The sequence below is a fragment of the Podarcis gaigeae genome (assembly GCF_964106915.1).
Source record: "Podarcis gaigeae genome assembly, chromosome: 2".
Lineage (NCBI taxonomy): Eukaryota > Metazoa > Chordata > Lepidosauria > Squamata > Lacertidae > Podarcis > Podarcis gaigeae.
Window position 1 is genome coordinate 56,201,588 of NC_139679.1, and position 20,187 is coordinate 56,221,774.

The 20,187-nt window shown below is 41.6% G+C and overlaps 1 protein-coding gene across 12 annotated transcripts in view; it reads right to left on the minus strand.

The window, feature by feature from the left end:
* ARHGAP26 (Rho GTPase activating protein 26) overlaps positions 1–20,187 on the minus strand; it is a 199,368-nt gene that overhangs the window by 33,613 nt on the left and 145,568 nt on the right. For all 12 annotated transcript variants that reach the window (XM_083728263.1, XM_083728262.1, XM_083728256.1 and 9 more), the window contains 3 exons: positions 19,072–19,231; positions 17,440–17,578; positions 12,689–12,842 (listed from right to left, as the gene is read on the minus strand). In XM_083728263.1, coding sequence (XP_083584389.1) covers positions 12,689–12,842; positions 17,440–17,578; positions 19,072–19,231 — 453 coding nt within the window. The remainder of the gene's footprint in view (positions 1–12,688; positions 12,843–17,439; positions 17,579–19,071; positions 19,232–20,187) is intronic.

Here is a 20,187-nt window from a genome sequence, read left to right on the forward strand (position 1 = left end):
AGAATTTGATGGAGGACAGTGATGGTAGACTATATTCTTGACCTGAAAAGCAAGAGAACCAAGGGGCTTAATTCCCTTCAATTCAGTGTGAGACACAAGATATAAGACACCCACAAGAGACATTTAATTTATGAGAAAAATGAGTCGTGAGTGTCTGAAAACCACATCAAAGGGGGGTGGGAGGAATCAATGCTTGACCATCAACCCAGATGTTCTAGGTATAAAAAAAGACACTAAAACTATTATGAACAGTATTACACACTTAGGGATGCATCTTGAGAAAGAAGAAAGTCACACACTAAGTTCTTACAATAACCGCTTTTACGCATCGATCCATGATTAATGTCCTCTCTAGTTCAATTTCTATAGCAAAAAACTGAACCCTCATTATCCTTTCTAAGAGCTTCTTTCATTGCTGCAAGAGTACAGTATTGCACATGAACTGCAAAATATTAAAATGAAATTGAGGACACATGACCTCACGACACAAAAGCTGTGTTCTTTCAACAGTTTCCATTAAAAAGGGTCATTAATGTTTCAACTTGGTATACAGATTTGTTCCCCTACCTCTCATTTGAGCAAGTGAATGGACAGAAAATACCTCTCAGCTTGATTCATAATAGATCAAAGCTGGATAAAATAGGAAATAAAAGTCAATTTTCAGTATCCAGCAGACACATGCTGTATTTTAATCTTTGGTATTTGAAAAGTCACACTATTTTTTGTGTCTTCCTAAAACGAAAAACCAGGTAGAGAAAAAATGAAGGTATACACAGAGTCAATGAAGGTGTTGTTTAACCCCTCTTAGCAGGGACTAATATGACAAATATGACAGCTCACTCAATAATGAGTGGGTGATTACTCTCCTCTAAACCAAAATCTGACAATTCATGCTCCCATTTGTCACATTACATGATTTGTCACTATAGGGTTTGTAATTTGCTATGAATTAAGATGATTAAGGACCATGCATACAGCTATAACTCAGACTTAGGATCCTGCTGGCTGTGAGATGTGTATGATTCAACTACATTTCTGTTTCTGAATTCAGAGTTATAATTCTAGATTTCCAATCATTTGTGATATTGGTAACAAGACATCAGCCATTTGCTAAGCCATGCTGGGTGCAAACACTATGACTATATCATTCAGTACACATCAAAACAACAACAAACCCATCCTGAGGCGGGGCGGGGGACACAACATTAAGATGTAGTGAATGAATTTCCTATACAAACAATCTATCTGTAGTGAATCAAGTTCCTATACAAACAGTAGCTGTCATTGACATTCACTGGAAGGTCAGGAAAGAGGACAACTAGGAAGGGGCAGATCTACTATGAAACTAATGAAGCTTAAGCTTCAGGGCCACTAATCCCAGAGGGGACCAGAAGCAACTTTAGTCCACATTGTGGTTTTTTGTGGGGGGTTTTAAATGGGTCACATGACACAAATTGATTATTTTTTTTCTGTCTGTATTTCAACAATCCCAAAGTTTGAGAGCCAATAGCACAGCTGTTGTAAAGGCTGCTGTAAAGAACCCCACTGAAGAAGAAAACAGTGATTACCCAGACCACATTGCTGGTTGCCAAGGGGCCCCCATAACAGTTCAATCTTCAGGGCTACAAAAATGTTTGGAGGGAAGGACCAGCTTACCTGTTACCACTCATTCTACCAAGCATATTTCTGCAACCAGCCACTTGCAGTATTCATACGTTCTTCTAGCTCAAAATAGTTACTGAAATCAATTATTTTATTTACTCTTGGTTTATTTTAGTGGCTTTTCCTCAAGGAATAGATGGATTGTAACCTAAGCAAATACAAGCCTTTAAAATCTGATTATCAATTTATTTGTGTGGTTTTTTTAATGAATTTACCTGTGCAAATTCAGTAAACAGAAAAGTTTGCATTTTGAAGTGGCTTTTATTACTATTTAGATCTGGTACAAAAACAGCACTTTTTAACTGAGAACAACTTGGGTGAGGGTCCTGCCAAATAAGAGGTAAAAATGAAAATAATTTACAAAAACTGTTAACTCAACCTTCTGCATGGCATGAACTTAATTTACACTGATATATTTCAGATTGGTCTTTGCAATCTATAGATATTCCCAAAACAACAAAATTGGCAGTTGCATTAGATGTGTTAAAGCAGAGCGTTATGATATTACACGAAGAAGCTGTGATCTATAGCAATCGACCCTTGAAACTGCTGTTAAGTTATATGGAGGAAAACACATCTCTAATCAGTAGCAATGTTTCACTACAAAGTAAGCTTAAGAGTATTCTGCATACTAGGGCAATATACCCAAAGCAAGTCAGGTCATCCAAAAAGCTCTGTGAAAATGCAGTTCACAGCACAGGGAACAGTGCATCGGTTCCACAGTATCTCAGCATCTCAGATTAATCTGGCAGGTAGACAAAGTGAGGGGCTGATGAGCTCTGTGTTTGCCATTACACTACAAGCCTACACACAACCTCAAGGAATATCTGTTGTCTACAGTAACTGACGTTGCTGAAAATAGAAAGCTATTGATTGCTTAACAAACTGTAGATGTGCTTGGGCAATTACCAAGAACCTTTGAGCCTGCATGTTAGAGCATACTTACATATTACTTTGGGCCAGGGTTAAGGGTTTCGTTCAAGAGAGTAACCTAAAATTGTACAGCTTCCCCCCCCCCCATGCTTTTTAACATCTACATGAAGCCGCAGGGAGAGATAATCAGGGGGTTTGGACTGGGTGTCCATCAATATGCAGATGATACTCAGCTCTACCTCTCTTTCAAATCAGAACCAATGAAGGCGGTGAAGGTCCTGTGTGAGTGCCTGGAGGCGGTTGGGGGATGGATGGTGGCTAATGGATTGACGTTGAATCCTGACAAGACAGAAGTACTGTTCTTGGGGGACAGGGGGCGGGCTGGTGTGGAGGACTCCCTGATCCTGAATGGGGTAACTGTGCCCCTGAAGGACCAGGTGCGCAGCCTGGGAGTCATTTTGGACTCACAGCTGTCCATGGAGGCGCAGGTCAATTCTGTATCCAGGGCAGCTGTCTACCATCTCCACCTGGTACACAGGCTGAGACCCTACCCGCCTGCAGGCTGTCTTGCCAGAGTGGTGCATGCTCTAGTTATCTCCCGCTTGGACTACTGCAATGCACTCTACGTAGGGCTACCTTTGAAGGTGACCCGAAAACTACAACTAATCCAGAATGCTGCAGCTAGACTGGTGACTGGGGGCGGCCGCCGAGACCACATAACACCAGTCTTGAAAGACCTACATTGGCTCCCAGTACGTTTCCGAGCACAATTCATAGTGTTGGTGTTGACCTTTAAAGCCTAAACAGCCTCGGCCCAGTATACCTGAAGGAGCGTCTCCACCCCCATTGTTCTGCCCAGACACTGAGGTCCAGCGCTGAGGGCCTTCTGGTGGTTTCCTCATTGCGAGAAGCAAAGCTACAGGGAACCAGGCAGAGGGCCTTCTTGGTAGTGGTGCCCGCCAGCAGTAGTACACTGTCTTCTTTGATTATCCAGTTTAGATAGGATAGTGGGCTTCTCATATAGAAGAAAAGAGGCACATATTTGAGTACAATTTCTAAATACAATTATCACTTCAGTACACAGCTCAGCAAATTTCTCTACCACCGGCCCTAAAGGATCTTTTTTGGCTCCCAGTACTTTTCTGAGCACAATTCAAAGTGTTGGTGCTGACCTTTAAAGCCTAAACAGCCTCGGCCAGTATACCTGAAGGAGTGTCTCCACCCCCATTGTTCTGCCCAGACACTGAGGTCCAGCGCTGAGGGCCTTCTGGTGGTTTCCTCATTGCGAGAAGCAAAGCTACAGGGAACCAGGCAGAGGGCCTTCTCGGTAGTGGTGCCCGCCCTGTGGAACGCCCTCCCATCATATGTAAAAGAGATAAACAACTACCTGACATTCAGAAGACATCTGAAGGCAGCCCTGTTCAGGGAAGTTTTTAATGTGTGACATCTTAGTGTATTTTTGGTCTTTGTTGGAAGCCACCCAGAGTGGCTAGGGAAACCCAGCCAGATGGGCGGTGTACAAATAATAAATTATTATTATTATTATATTATAGCTGGACATCACCTCAGAAATCCTCTGCAGGATTTATTGTTCCACCTGAATAAGTGCTCTGTGAAATGTAAAAGCTTACACACTCTCAAATACGAAATTAGCAACATGCAATCTCTCACTTCTAATGTATGACATTGTACTCAAGGGCTGTTTTCTTAAAAAAGAGACAATGTGTTGACACAAATACTCGATGTGGGGAATGCTCAACCACTAAGCTGAATTTGTGAACGGGCCCAACAGGAAACTAGGAGCAGCTTAATATTTCTTTGTAGACTAAATATACCTTAAGGAACTGTCTGGAATCCCAAGACTGCACTCCCATAGTTGAGAGAAATTCAACAAGGACTTGTTCTAATTATATAAAGGAGGCTAAAGCAACTACTGGGCACATAACCAGGAGACCAGAATCACAGGGAAGCTGCCTTTCAAAAGGAAAACTGTAAAGTTTTTATTTCAAACCCTCAACATCCTACTTAGGAAACAGAAACATCTCATGCACATTGTCTCATTCCCAGCCCAGATACTTCGGCCAGCCAAACGTATCCTTACTCCCACCCAAGAACTAGCAAAAAAGAAATTGATATTGGAAATACCCCCTTGGAAACTGCAAAAACCAAGTCTTTTATCTAAAGTAGATCTTAGTAACTGTTCGGTGTACACACTACTGAATGCATACATAGTTTTTTAATGCTCTGCTGATACACACACCATCTCTTGACCTACTTTCATTATGACTGGATGCTGATAATGGCCAGACATGATGCTAACAAATTATACATTCACACACAAGCACTAATAAAATGCTTCTACTTACCAAAAGATGCACCTATCCTTTTCTATATAATATTTTCAAATTGTCAGAAGATTTTATGAGCCTCCTTCTCTAGTATACCCAAGAAGTGCATCTTAGAGTTCCAGTACTTCATACAACTAACTTTTCCATCATGAAAGAAATTTCTAGCCCCTAATAAAACGCTGCAACTTGCCTTCAAATAAGAATTGCTTCACTGGGTGTAGGGAACTTTGCCCCAGATGTTGTTGAGCTACTATTCCTGTCACCACCACCCTAGCCTGGGTTTTAAGAAGATAAGCTTGCTGCAGTCAAAACATCTTTAAAAGTTAGCCACTATTTGAATAAAATTATGATCTTATACTGAACTACATTCATTTAAAATTAGTCATGAAGTGTAGGCTGGTGTTAAACTATGTCCAGAAATGTTAGTTAATGTCTCCATCTTGAAAGGAACTTCAAGTGTTTTGTGGTGGCAACAAAAACAACTAAGTAAGCAACATTTCAAAACAAACATAAACACACACACACACTTCTTCCCAAGGCTGATTATAGGTCAACATTAGTTTGACTATAACTCCTCCTGAGCAATACTGACAAGTATCTGACAGCAGGCAAATCCTGTTGAATTGAAGAGCAGCTTCTGCCCAGACCTTTTCTGTATAAAACCAAACCCCAAGCCTAATAAATAAAATGCATTCACATAATAATCCAATTGGTTGCTAGACAGGAAATATCTTTGCCCTTTAGCAAAATTACTTCTGAGAACTTCCTGACTTGCAATTGTCTTTGTAGACAGGCAAAGCAAAAAAAATTGAAAACTTCCCTGTAGGAAAAAAGCCAGTGATTACAAAAATAAGAAGTAGGAACAAATATAATATAAAATGCAGCAGATAAGTGAAGTTCTGAAGCAGACTTATCAGAAAGTTTATACTTCATATTTTATTTAAGTTGCCTGATCTTATAATGCAGCAAAGAATGTTTGTAAACTTTATAGTCAAAAGCAGCATGAATAACTTCTTGCAATATATGTGTGCAGAGAATATGTTATTTATGTAGAACAGAAAGTGCAAAATACCACTTTTCATTCTATATACAGCACATTTGTGCCAAGGTAGATTTTAAATTCATTTTACAGACACAAGAAAAGCATAAAATGCCTTTAGTGGTGAGTGCATTTGCAGACCCCCTGGTATTACTGTGTTATAGCCATGGATCCACAGATGCAGCTGCCAGCACACATCACTACTCTCCATTTCTGGCAATTGCATCTGCCCTGGTTTCCCAGCTTATAGTTCTTTGCAAACTTCATTGAACTAGGAGGGAGTGGAGACTTTTATGGTGCCAAATTTGAGAAACCAACTTTGCTCCCGTCATATCCCCTGGAATGCACAGGAAGACTCAAATGGCTTCTGCTTCTTCTAAACCAAGGGTGAAGTGAGAGACTGTCTCTGCCTTTCCCTTAAATTATCTGCACACACTAGTGATATGGGATAAGGGGGGAGAGAGAATCTATTGTATATTGAGCCAAATCAATGTTTGTATTCCCTTGTTTATAACCTGTACATTGTTAGAAACAACATTTAAGGAACAGGAAACTGGATATTTAATCTTAATGGTTTAAAATATATATATTTAAAATACAAAGGTTCTAAACCCTTATTTTACAGTGGTACCTCGGGTTACAGATGCTTCAGGTTACAGACACTTCGGGTTAAAGACTCCGCTAACCCAGAAATAGTACCTCGAGTTAAGAACTTTCCTTCAGGATGAGAACAGAAATCGCACAGTGGCGGCACAGCAGCAGCGGCAGCAGGAGGCCCCTTTAGCTAAAGTGATACCTCAGGTTAAGAACAGACCTCCAGAACAAATTAAGTTCTTAACCCGAGGTACCACTGTATTTAGAATTCACTCAAATTATTTCCTAGAAGAACATTTTCCTCCCTTTGGATGAAATGCACAAACAGGCTGTTTAATGCAGTGTCTACAACACTGCACTTGAGTGTCAGAAACCCATCTTCACATCCTCCACTCAGGCACAAAGCTGGGTGGCTCAGGGTCAATAATAATAATAATAATAATAATAATAATAATAATAAATTTTATTTATATCCCGCCCTCCCCAGCCGAAGCCAGGCTCAGGGCGGCTAACAACAATCAAACAATCAAATTATCAGATATTCACACATTCTAAAAATATTTCATTATAAAAATCAATTAAAATCGAATTAATGGCAACTAATTAAGCAAGATTCTGTGCAGGTTGGCAGAGGAGGGAGTTAGGCTGCGCCCTGACCAAAGGCTTGGTGGAACAACTCTGTCTTGCAGGCCCTGCGGAAGGATGTCAGGTCCCGCAGGGCCCTAGTCTCTTGTGACAGAGCGTTCCACCAGATTGGAGCCACAGCCGAGAAGGCCCTGGCTCTAGTTGAGGCCAGCCTAACCTCTCTGAGGCCTGGGACCTTGAGGATGTTATTATTTGCAGACCGTAGGTTTCTCTGTGGGGCATACCAGGAGAGGCGGTCCCGTAGGTACGAGGGTCCTAGGCCGTATAGGGCTTTAAAGGTTAAAACCAGCACCTTAAACCTGATCCTGTACTCCACCGGGAGCCAGTGCAGCTGGTATAGTACCGGATGAATGTGATCTCGCAGCGAAGACCCCATAAGGAGTCTCGCCGCGGCATTCTGCACCCGCTGGAGTTTCTGGGTCAGTCTCAAGGGCAGCCCCACGTAGAGCGAGTTACAATAATCCAGTCTGGAGGTGACCGTCGCGTGGATCACAGTGGCTAGGTCAGGGCGAGAGAGATAAGGGGCCAACTGCTTAGCTTGGCGGAGATGAAAAAATGCCGCCTTTGTTATAGCTGTAATCTGCGCCTCCATAGAGAGGGAGGTATCGAAGATTACACCCAAACTCTTAACGTACGGTGCTGGCACTAATTGCACCCCTGCAAGAGATGGGAGTTGCCCCCTCAATCCCATATCGCCCCCTCCCAGCCAGAGGACCTGTGTCTTCGAAGGATTTAACTTCAACCGGCTCCCACGTAACCATCCAGCCACAGCTTCCAGACATCTCGCCAGTGTGTCTGGGGCCGAGTCAGGATGGCCATCCATCAACAGATAGAGTTGGGTGTCATCAGCATACTGATAGCAACCCAGCCCAAAACTCCGGACAAGCTGGGCGAGGGGGCGCATAAAGATGTTAAAAAGCATCGGGGAGAGAATCGCACCCTGAGGCACTCCACACACCAAGGAGTGGCGCGATGACAATTCCCCCCCGAGCGCCACCCTCTGTCCCCGACCAGAGAGAAACGAGCGCAGCCATTGAAGGACTGTGCCCTGGATCCCCACGTCGGCAAGGCGGTGGTCCAGGAGTTCGTGATCGACCATGTCGAAGGCTGCTGACAGATCTAGAAGAATCAGCAGCCCCGACCCGCCTCGATCCAGCTGCCTGCGGAGATCATCTGTTAGGGCGACCAGAGCCGTCTCGGTCCCATGACCAGCGCGGAGGCTGGACTGGAATGGATCCAGAGCAGATGTTTCATCCAGAAACCTACCAAGCTGTTCAGCAACCGCTCTCTCAATCACCTGGAAGATTCGAGACCGGGCGGTAATTGGATAGATCTAAGGGATCTAATGATGTTTTCTTTAAGAGCGGACACACCACTGCCTCCTTCAATTCCCCTGGGAATATCCCGGTGCCAAGGGACAAATTGATGATATCCCCCAGGGGGGCCCGCACCTCGTCTGGACACGCTCTAATCAGCCATGACGGGCACGGGGCAAGAGGAGAGGTGGTGGCCTTTCCAGCTCGGAGGAGTCTGTCCACATCGGCTGGAGATATCGGTCAAAATGGTCCAATACTGGACCCGAGGACAGTCGAGGGTCCTCCAGTTCCTTTATTGTATCCAAATTGGCAGGGAGGTCATGGCGGAGCAACAGGACCTTCTCCGCAAAAAAGCTCGCAAATGCCTCACAGCTGTGTGTCAGATTGTTATTTAAATTTGGCTGTCCTTCAAGGGACGTTAAAGACCAAATTATACTAAATAATTGCACCGGGCGAGAGCTAGCGGATGCAATGGAGGCCGAGAAGTAAGACGTCTTAGCGGCCTTCACAGCCATCTCATAGGTTTTCATAAAAACCCTATAAGATGTTCTTGAGGCTCCATCACGGGCACCCCGCCATACTCGCTCTAGCCAATTATCAGCTGTCAGCTTAATCTCCTTCTCAGGTTTGTTGTACAGCTTAAATCACTGGTGTAAGATTCTTTGGAGAAAGGGTGGGTGGGCTCTACATGCAACACACACAGGTGTACCCTGACAAGGGGCAGTTGACTAGCCACAATCCTGAGAAAAACAGCTGGGGTGAAAAAGAGTGGATGAAATGAAACATCAACAGCATTAACGGCTTAGGCAGATATACCTTAATAGTCTAGCTGTCAATACTATTAGTCTACCATAATAGCCCTCAGCAGTCAACCCTTCCCTCCTTCCATGGAGAGAAATTTAATTTCAATCATCCTGAATCTTTCCAATTACAGTGGTACCTCTGGATGTGAACGGGATCTGTTCCGGAGCCCCGTTCGCATCCTGAAGAGAACGCAACCCGCATCTGCGAGTCGCAATTCATCGCTTCTGCGCATGCGTGTGACATCATTTTGAGCGTCTGTAACGCATTCCGTCACTTCCGGGTCGCAGCGGAGCGCAACCCGAAAACGCTCAACCTGAAGCAACTTTAACCTGAGGTATGACTGTAGTGGGGGACGCGGGTGGCGCTGTGGGTTAAACCACAGAGCCTAGGACTTGCTGATCAGAAGGTCGGTGGTTCGAATCCCCGCGATGGGGTGAGCTCCCATTGCTCGGTCCCTACTCCTGCCAACCTAGCAGTTCGAAAGCACGTCAAAGTGCAAGTAGATAAATAGGTACTGCTCTGGCGGGAAGGTAAACGGCATTTCTGTGCACTGCTCTGGTTCGCCAGAATCAGCTTAGTCATGCTGGCCACATGACCTGGAAGCTGTATGCCGGCTCCCTCGGCCAATAAAGCGAGATGAGCTCCGCAACCCCAGAGTCGGTCATGACTGCACCTAATGGTCAGGGGTCCCTTTACCTTTACCTCTTTATGACTGTAGTGGCAAATCTGTAAATGATTTCTGCTTGCACTACTTAGGCCTGACCTGGTGATAACAAAATAAATTATGCAAAGAATGAACTGCAACCCAGGACAGAAAAAGATGTGGCAAGGGAACACCTATCTGCTTTAAATGAATTCAAATCTCCAGGGCCTGATTTTTTTTTATTAAATTTATATACCAACCTATACCCAGAGGTCTCAGGGTGGTTCACAGAAAAGACCACATAAAGTTGGTAAAAAATACTTCTAATCACTGGGCATCCAGAAGCAGTGCTGGAGCAAGGAATGCTCCTAAGCTCCTAAACTACAAAGCTGACCTGACCCCATTTCAGAGACACAAATCACCCACACATTTGATAAGCACATGCTACATTCACCCACAAAACAAAGCAATTGACTCTTAAGGACACCTTGTTCTAATCTATTCAAAAACACCCTGCTCTCTTTATCACATCTCAATGGTAAGCTGCTGTAAAAATGGGATCAACTGGCATTGTACAATGAAGAACAAAATTCAGAAGGTGGTGGCTATAATTCTTCTGTTAGATTTCAGAAGCTGATAATGAATCTATTCTAATTTAAAGGACAAATAGAAATTGACAGCCCAACACCCTTCAATGGCAAGCTCTAAAAATAGCAGTGATCATGAAAATAAATCAGAGAGCAGATTGAAAATGACAAGTAGTGGCTGAAGGCAATATTGTTTTATGGGTGATTTTTGTACTTTAACATTTAACTGATTCCCAGAGTATGTTATTATTGGGCAGCATATAAGCCTGATTGACAGTGAAATGAATGAAGCAAGTATCCAACAAAGGACCTATGCTTGTTTGATTTGTAATTGAGAGTGCTTGCTTCTTTCTCAAGTCACAATTCAAAAAGTAGTGACAGCAGACTTTCAGCTGGTGCACACAAAATGCCAAAATGACAGAAGTTAGTTTTTTAAAAAAGTTGGAATAAAGATTGTTTTCCTTCATCCTGTTAAAAAAATTAACCCAACATCCCCACTCTAGAAACTCTACTTGGGTGCTTCAAAAATGAGCGGAAACTATTTTTATGACAGCCATCAATTTCAATGTTTGGCCAGAACTCATTTATTCTGATGATTTTTTACTATAAAGTAGGAATTGTGGTAGGAAAACATCTGCTTTCCTACAAAGAAACCAGAATTCAAAGCTGAATGTAGGGCAAAAGATGTGCTCAGATATTTTATCAAAGTTGTCTGCACACTTTGGTGTAGATTCCATCTCTCAAAGTGTTGACTGGGTTAAGATCCTTATTCTCTTCTTAACCTGAAGGCTACCTGGTAATAAAACCAGCCTTCCCACCCACCATTTCTACAGGAAATGGGGAAAAACCACTTTATTGATTAAGGACTTATTCCTGGCACATTTCAAAAGGAACATGATGCCAAGTTCAATGGCTGAACACCTTTTGAGCCAACATTCTATCATTCTTTTGATACAACATCATTCCAACTCCTCTTTATGCTTGTGTGTTTTTAATTTCACATATCACAAGAACCATCAGTTTAGGAATTGAAAAGAAGGGAATAAATTACTAAACAGGCATACACAGAGAGTTTAGAATCTCAAACACCAGTAAGCCAATAAATACAACCTTCTGTGCCATCCGGGTTTCTGGGACGCCTTGACATAAGGAACACATTTGAATGATGGCAACATCACCTTGGTCAACTTGATGCCTGTAAGAGTTCTGGAACAACAGCCACTGTCTTAATAGGAAAGCTTGCTAGAGTCCAGAATTTGACACTGAAGAGGGTGCATAGCTGCCACCAAAAGCAACAAACTTTGGTCTCTTTCATCTCTTTTCTCTGGTAATGTCTACTAATAAACCTTTGAATTTCTCCACCCTGTCTCAATGAAGCAATGCAAGGATAAGAAAAACTCACAACACACTGATGTCATGTCAATGTCTTTTACAATGTAGACCTTATCAGGGGACAAAGGAGGAGGCCTCTGGTGACAGCTGCAGGTGTTCTAAAACATTCAGTTACTGCCAGAGTCTGGAGTGGATTCTGTCTGTGCAGAAAGGAAGCTCAAGTGTGGTGAGGAACTTTTGCTGAACTATGTTGCCAGACACAACAGAGCCTAGGGAAATGACTGATTTTTTTAACCAAAACAGAAGTCTGCTGCTACTCATGTGAGGAATCAGCTGTGAGAGATTAGGAACAATTCCTAGTAGAACTGGACCATTCCTCTGAGATTTAGGATTAGGCATTTCATTGAAATGTTGACAATGCACAAACAGCAAAGAGACGGGCACACAGTTAGCTGGTGAAGAACTGTGCCAAAAGCACTTTTCCAGTTTTAGCTAAATAGGAAATCCTCTCTGATTCTGGGAGCAAATGAAACTAGGAAATACCCCAGTGTAGCCAACACAAAACACAAGACATGTGCACAAATGAGCAAGCTGGAGTGTAAAGACATAAAAAAACCCTAGATCCAAAGCCACCCCACTTATTCAGAATAATAGAAGGTAAATTAACAAACCCCAAACATATTGAATATATGTACATTTCTCTTCAGAGTTTGAAAATATAAAGCACATAGCTTGTGGTTACAGTAGTATTAAACATTATTGAATCAACAGACTTTATTGCTAATAAGCAGAACAGTGGGTCAGCAGAGAGGAAATACTGACATATAAATCAGGATTGTACTCACAGTGAGTTTGGCCTGTTGGGTTTAATAACTTCTAAGTCAGGGTCACTGGAGTTCATGTTAGACTGAGGAGTGCTGTTGGAATGGAGGAAACTGTTGATGTTTGATGATGTGACTGATTCCAGGCTGGAGTTGATGATACTGTTTCTGTTCTCCTCTGGAAGAAAAAGAACAAAATAATGAACGATAGAGATACATGTACTAAAACTCATTAAGCTATTAAAAGAGAGAGGGAGGGAGGGAGGGAGAATGCATTTGTCATATTTTTTGTATGGAGAGAGGATTTTTTGTACCAGTTAGCATCAGATGATGATTCATATCCTATGCCCAAAAATTCTAATTCTGCAGTAAAGAGGTTCCATTACTGTTCATACCTCTATGGCTATTCAGCTAAAGCTCAGATTTATGCTCAAAATATTTTCTTCTTTTGTCTCCTTCAGGGGCTAATTTTTTGTCCCTTCTGACATGACAATGCCTCTTGAAGTGGGGACAGGTGCATATCTGCATGTGAAATTATTAAGTATAATACAGAACTGACAGTAGTGAGCTCAGCATAATTCCATATGACTACTTCCCAGGGCTTTTGTTCAGCCGGAACTCAGTTCTGGTACGTCTCAGGTGGGCGCCATTGCCATTAGAAGAGAACAAGGGAGACATTTGTGGTGAGTTCCGGCACCAATTTTTCTAGTAAAATATCACTGCTGTTTCCTAGTACATTTTGAAAACCCAATAATATATTCTCATGCAGTGAAGAGGTTAAATATTTGTCTTCATAACCATAATGGAGAACAGGCATCAGACCTCTTTTTCTTAATAACTTTGAGTTCTATTAATCAATCTGATCTGTTTTTAATTTCAAATTCTCAATAGGGGGTTTGTAGTTGAATAACCATGATTAAGATTTTCTATCACACAGTTGTTTCTTTTTATGTTATTTTTTAAAATGGGAACTATCTGAATTTCTTATGTAAATGTTACAACAAATCTTAACTACATGTTCTAAAAACTGTCTTTTACCACTACAATCGCAAGTAATATCAGATCTGAAAGAACTACTATATGCTTTCCTCAACTGCTTCAGTGCCATTTTGATGCATTAAGTATCATACAAATAGAAAACAGCTATTCCCCAGGATTCCTTGCAACTCCAATGTTTCTTAAGATTTCTTATGTAATTCCTTCCTAAGATCATCCACATACCACAGAGAATCTCCAACAGAAAATGTTCTTGGCTTTCTGCTGCAAATCACAATTCTACGTTTAGGGCCAATATCATAATTTTTCTGGAGTTAATGCAGCCGTGTCTCTGTTTTCTATAGCCTGTCACTTAAATGAAATTCACATTACAAGAAACAGTTGACTCCCAAGTAATGGGTATCTCTGCCATGAAAGCAGGGGCTCTCTCTACAAAAATGTAACTATATGACTATGACATCCACACTATCCTTTGAGAAGATTCTTTCCAAGTCGAGCGAGTACTTGATTCTACTGCACATTTTTTGTAGGACAGGCATTATCAAAGGGAACAGAGATCAGAGGGATCTCCTAAGGCAGAAAATGAGGAGTTGCTGAGAGCTACTTACTCTGTCTACATATCAGCAGTTACATACCTGTTTCCAAGAAGAACCCAAGAATGCTAACCAGAAGTCTATGGGCAGGCTGGTCAAATTATCACATTCCTCCTACCACTGTATGAGCCTCTTCTTGCCTTAACTTACCACCCTGGGTTTGTTCTTAAACTCTCCCATTACATTAGGGGCAAAATGGTTAATTTCATGCTATCATATTAAGTGTTACTTCTGAAATTCATTGAAGATGCAAATACTGGCTGCTTTTCTGCCCTCTCAAGAGTGGTCTGATTTAAAGAGCTATGATGCCCAGACTTCTGGGACATCATAAAAGAGAGAGAAAGGGTGGGGGGCTGGGGATAATGACCACTTCTGTAGGTTCTGTAGAAGGGTGGAAAAACATCAGAAAATTATGCTGCTTAGGTGCCTGAAAGTTTATGTCTAGAAATTAAAAACTTTTACTATTTCCAAAAAGGTGGTGGGTTTGGTACCAAAATAATATTTATTTTTGCCTTGATCCCAGCACAAAGATAATCTGTAGGAGTACTGTTAGTTGTCCCAAAAGTTTCAGAAACCTGGCAGGTTTCAATTAGAAACTGGACATTTTATGTCACTGGCCCCACTCCTTCAGTAGAGATTCAACAGGCATCCTCACAGCCAATTTCTGGGACATCATAAAAGAGAGAGAAAGGGTGGGGGGCTGGGGATAATGACCACTTCTGTAGGTTCTGTAGAAGGGTGGAAAAACATCAGAAAATTATGCTGCTTAGGTGCCTGAAAGTTTATGTCTAGAAATTAAAAACTTTTACTATTTCCAAAAAGGTGGTGGGTTTGGTACCAAAATAATATTTATTTTTGCCTTGATCCCAGCACAAAGATAATCTGTAGGAGTACTGTTAGTTGTCCCAAAAGTTTCAGAAACCTGGCAGGTTTCAATTAGAAACTGGACATTTTATGTCACTGGCCCCACTCCTTCAGTAGAGATTCAACAGGCATCCTCACAGCCAATTTTCAAAGTCTCTTGAAAACCTTTTTATGCTGACAAACCAATTCATATATTTAAACTTTTTCAATGTGAGACAACTGCCATGCTTATTTTATATTGTACAGTATCCTAGATTTTATTTCATTTGCACATTTTGTTGCATACTGCCTTGCTATCTTATATGAGAGAGTGGTCTATTTTTTTTAATAAATAGATATATAAATAAAGAACAACATCAGAGCATGCTTTCCATTCCCTTTCTTTGGTTGGGGTGGATGTATCTAGGAAGATTCTCTCCCACTGTACTTTTTCCAGCAAGCAGAGGATTATTAACAGAGAGAAATGGAAGATAATGCTGTTATGTATCTTTGCTAGCTGCCCACAACAGTAAAACTCAGATGGGGTGCAGCAGTCCTCATAGTGTTAAAAAAAATCCCAACATTGTCATAGGAGGACCTTGCAACGATGTTTACATGGAATCCCCCCCCCCAAGTTAAAATTTTCTACATTGCTCCTCTGAAGTCTTGATACTCGCTTGGGGGGGGGGGGCTTTAAACACACACACACACACACACACACACACACACACACACACAGCCACTAATTATCTCAGACACATAGATCTTGAGATTGGCCTCAATCAGCAACAGGAAAACATCTCATATACAGCCTGTATGCCTCCTCTAGGCCAAAGTGGACAGTCAAAGCATATTTTCATTTAATGTGCACAGTTTTTAAAATGCAAATAGCAGCTACTAAGAGGGCTGTTCATTATCAGCATGACTGCAGCAAGCAGGGAGGTGTATTTAACCTTTTCCTTTTCTGCTACAGTCTTGACAAAAAAACACACAAACAAACCCACTCCTCCAAATCTCCTACTGGCATTGGGAAGAAGACCTTACCTGCCACTGGCACCATCTGGTAGCTGATATTTTTAAAAGGGCACATTAAGTGCAGACACATTTAATGCCATGTCTAGTTTTGCCCATTGAGTTCTTGTGCAGTCAAGTTGTGCTAAAGAATCAACTTCATGTGCATAAAGGTGCCCTTTATGCGCATAAAGGCGCCTGATTTCAGACCAAGACTGTACACCAGGGATGGAGAACTTACATCCCTCCAGAAGTTGTTGGACCCAACAACCATGAAGCCCAGTCAGCATTGGCCAATGGTAGAAGCTGCAGTCCAACATCACCACCACACAGAAGGAAACATGTTCCTTAAGCCTGGTGTACATCATTACCTCTGAAGAAGCTACAGCATATGCATGTGCCAGAGAGGCACAGCCAATTATGATGTCCTGCAGTATGTACACAGAGTAATAGGCACACAGAAATGCTTCACATGTGATGGTGCATGCAACATAACACTTTTCATTATTATGTCTCTCACTTATTTCCCAGCTTGTAAAATTCAGATTGCAGAAGACAAACAGAAAAGAGGAAGAGGCCTCTTCAATGAACACTACTGTCCATTATTTATTCAGTGAAAGATAGTTTAGATTAGAAGGACCACATAAGAGTTGCAATGAATGCCTGGAGATCAGCAAAGATTGGGTTGCACATGAAAACACAATGAACTGAACTGAGATTGCTTTGATAAAACAAAATCTGTACAAAACAACACAGAAAGTTTTAATTCTTCAAAGTTGAACAGAAAAGCCTGAGAATAGGGGAAATGTCTCTAAACACAAAGGAACAAGAGGGAGTCTCCCAATGGCAAAACCTTTTAATGGTGATTAAGTTTGACGTCTATTGTTTGCCTGGCTCTCCATGCATGCTTTTCTTTTTAACTCACAAAAACTGCCATCCAGGGAATGTAAATTATTTTGGCATCAAGTCTACGCAGCTCTAATGGAAATTAGACAAAAGAGCTACTTACCTATGAGCAAAGCTGTTAACAAGGGTATCCTATCTACTGCTATTGACGAAAGGGGTGTTCATCTATGGGTAGGATTACATGACCATGGTCACAGACTGGGGGGGGGGGGACTGAATCTAGGGAGAATGGAGTGTAGTTACTGCTTTTATTTTGTGCTGAACAATATAGGGCTAGGAAAACAACAAAGACATTAGAAACTTGAAGCCTTACACTTACAGGTGTGTCTCCTTCTTACTGCTGTTGAGAACCAAGTCTCTTGACCACCCTGAGACAAAGCAATATATGACAGCACAACCAATTGCACAGAGGATTAAGATACTTACGCTTTTCACTGGGCTGCACAGTATGGAAGAGAGTTAAGGGCCTCTCACTGCATGATGGTGGCTTGGAATCTGTACTCTTCTTTCGAGACAAAAGCAGCTGAGAATTTGATTGTGGTGTATCTGGAATGGTGTTGAATATCTATTGTGGTGGTGGTGTTTTAGGGGCGGGAAAAAAGAGAGTCAGGAATGTGTAGCGGAGAGGAGCAGCTCTCAACAATGGCTGTAAAGATTAGTCTAAGAATTTTGATAGGAAAAAGGAAATAAGTATTTATTGGTTTAGTCACCGCTAACATTGCAAATGATGCCATCCCTGATTTAGATGAGCATCTACAAATGTTATTAAATCGCTCAGAAATCATTTAAATTTTCTGATTACACAGACAGTTTAATGGCCTGCATACGAGATAACTTGGCAATCCACATCAGACTGTAATTCAACCAGATGTTCCAGGAAGCGCCTAGCTGCAATTTCTTTGCAGAAATCAATAACAGGTTCAAACACTGCACTCTGATCTTAAGATGCATGGATGCAAGTTCAGACTGAGGGCATGCATTGATTCATCAGAAATTTATTGAAGACAACTTGACAGGTTAATCAATGACCTTATTGAACTGACACTATTCCAAAACACCCATCTTCTTCCTCTGTTAAGGCCACAGGATTATTATCAAAACACTTAAGTCAGTGCTTGGAAATTAACCAAAACTGTAGTTGCTGCACATTACTGAAAAGCAGGAGTCAATCCTTTTGAGGCTAGCACTTACTTGCCTTTTCCAGTAATCTATATCTAGATGCAGTGTTGCAGTGGGCTTAATGGCCTTAGCGTGTGCTCTCTTTTAAGCTTTGCCACCCTCAATCCTTCCCTTTCCCCATCTCTTAGGGGGCACTCACATTTCACTGCCTTATCTGGAACATAAGACGGTGCCTCATACCAAGTTAAATTGGTGGTCTGTCTAGATCAGTGTTGTCAGCACTGGCTGGCAGCTGCTCTCCAGGGTTTCAGGCAGCCCTGCCAGCCCTACCTGGAGATGCTGGGGACATTCTGCAAATTTCCCTGCCTTTAGGCAGGTCCACAACATACAGTACATTAAAAGCACATTCAACACACACTTAATTCAGATTATTTTCCTCAAAGTATATTATAGCAGATTAAGAGTGCTAAGAATTGTAGCTATGTAAGGAGGAAACTACAGTTCCCAGATCCTCTATACTTCAAATATGCTTTCCTCTTTTCCGCTTTCTCCCTCCCTGCTTAGCTGTAAACTTCTACTCTGGTCCTGGGGGGTAAAGGTGTGTCCTTTGCAATATCAGCAGCTATTACACTTTTTATCTTAGGCTTCCACATCTTGTTCTAAAGGCTCTAAAGAAGCATTAGGAGTAGGACATTGCCTCAGTGAAAGGCTGTAAGATTCCCAAAGATTTTATTACCTTTCCCTAATTCAGCTAGAACCCCTTCCCCAAAATCAGTAAAACGGTTCCATATGTGGAAAGGCTCATAGAGATGTGAATATTAAAGTTCTTGTCTCTTCCTGTAACTCTGTGGATAAGGACAGCTGGGAAATATGCATTAGATTAGAAAGCATTTGCAAACAATAAAAAAAATGGAAGATGTACAAATTCAAACAAATTACCTTGTCATGGTTTTCAATTAAAATCTCAACCACAATATTTTGGAATTTGATGTCCATAATCGCAGCAACCGTTTCTTCTTGTGGCCGCATTAACGTTGGTCCAAAAACAACCCCCAGGTTTGCGACAGTCATTAGATTCTGTTTGTGGTTCTGAGCAACGCTGTAATGAAGCAAATAACGATTATATTAAACGGGCTATAAATAGTCTAGGCTAGCCCATTTCTCTAGGGTAAAAATCCTACCAAATATTTGTGTGCTATTTGGAAACCTGCAAAGCTCAGCAGTGTGGAACAGCACTGTGCAATCTATACAGGTTTCTCAATAACCCTGCTGGTAAAAGATAAATGAGTTATTCTACCATTTTCTAGATAATGGAAGCGGAAGTGGTGCGTACAGTGATCGCAAAAGGTCTAGGGATGAGTAGACATCCTCAATCACTCAATATGTGTCTTTATTGTACATGCCCTACTCTGCATGCTTTCCAATTTAAATGGGTGAATTGTTAGATTTTATTTCAGAATTCCTACACATAGTTCCATTTTTACCACGTAGCATTTTACACTTTCGTCTCAAATTCAACCCATAGTTAAGCTTGTGAGAATTCAGTTAGATAACATTATAATTCCCCAATTCTCATAGCCATTCACACACAAACACACACTTAAAAGAGCCAATATACAAAACCAAACCAAATGTCAGGTTGCAATCTTTCTTGGGAAAGTAGTAAGCCATTACAAATTTCAGAGGCTCAATGGTATTAATCTTTTTCAGGAAAAATATATATTGAGAACAGAATTATTTGGTATAAGCCTTTGCGTTCTAGAGGTTTACTTGTTAGATATATTGAGCAAAACAGCAAGCAAGGTGTGGCCAGAGAGTAGAATGTGCCATCGGTGACATTTCCATGCAAAATCCAAATGTGTAAGAACAGAGTGACCCATTCAGAGAAGCAGTTAGTGGTGAAAATACTTTTTCTAGCTGGGCTACACTGATCTACATTCAGAAAGGAACCCAGGATTCCAATTAAGTCCAAATTATACAGAATGAATTTGCTGGTAAATTCTAGATGGTGGTTTTACACTGGAGCAGTAACAGCAGCACAGAGCATCTGCTGGT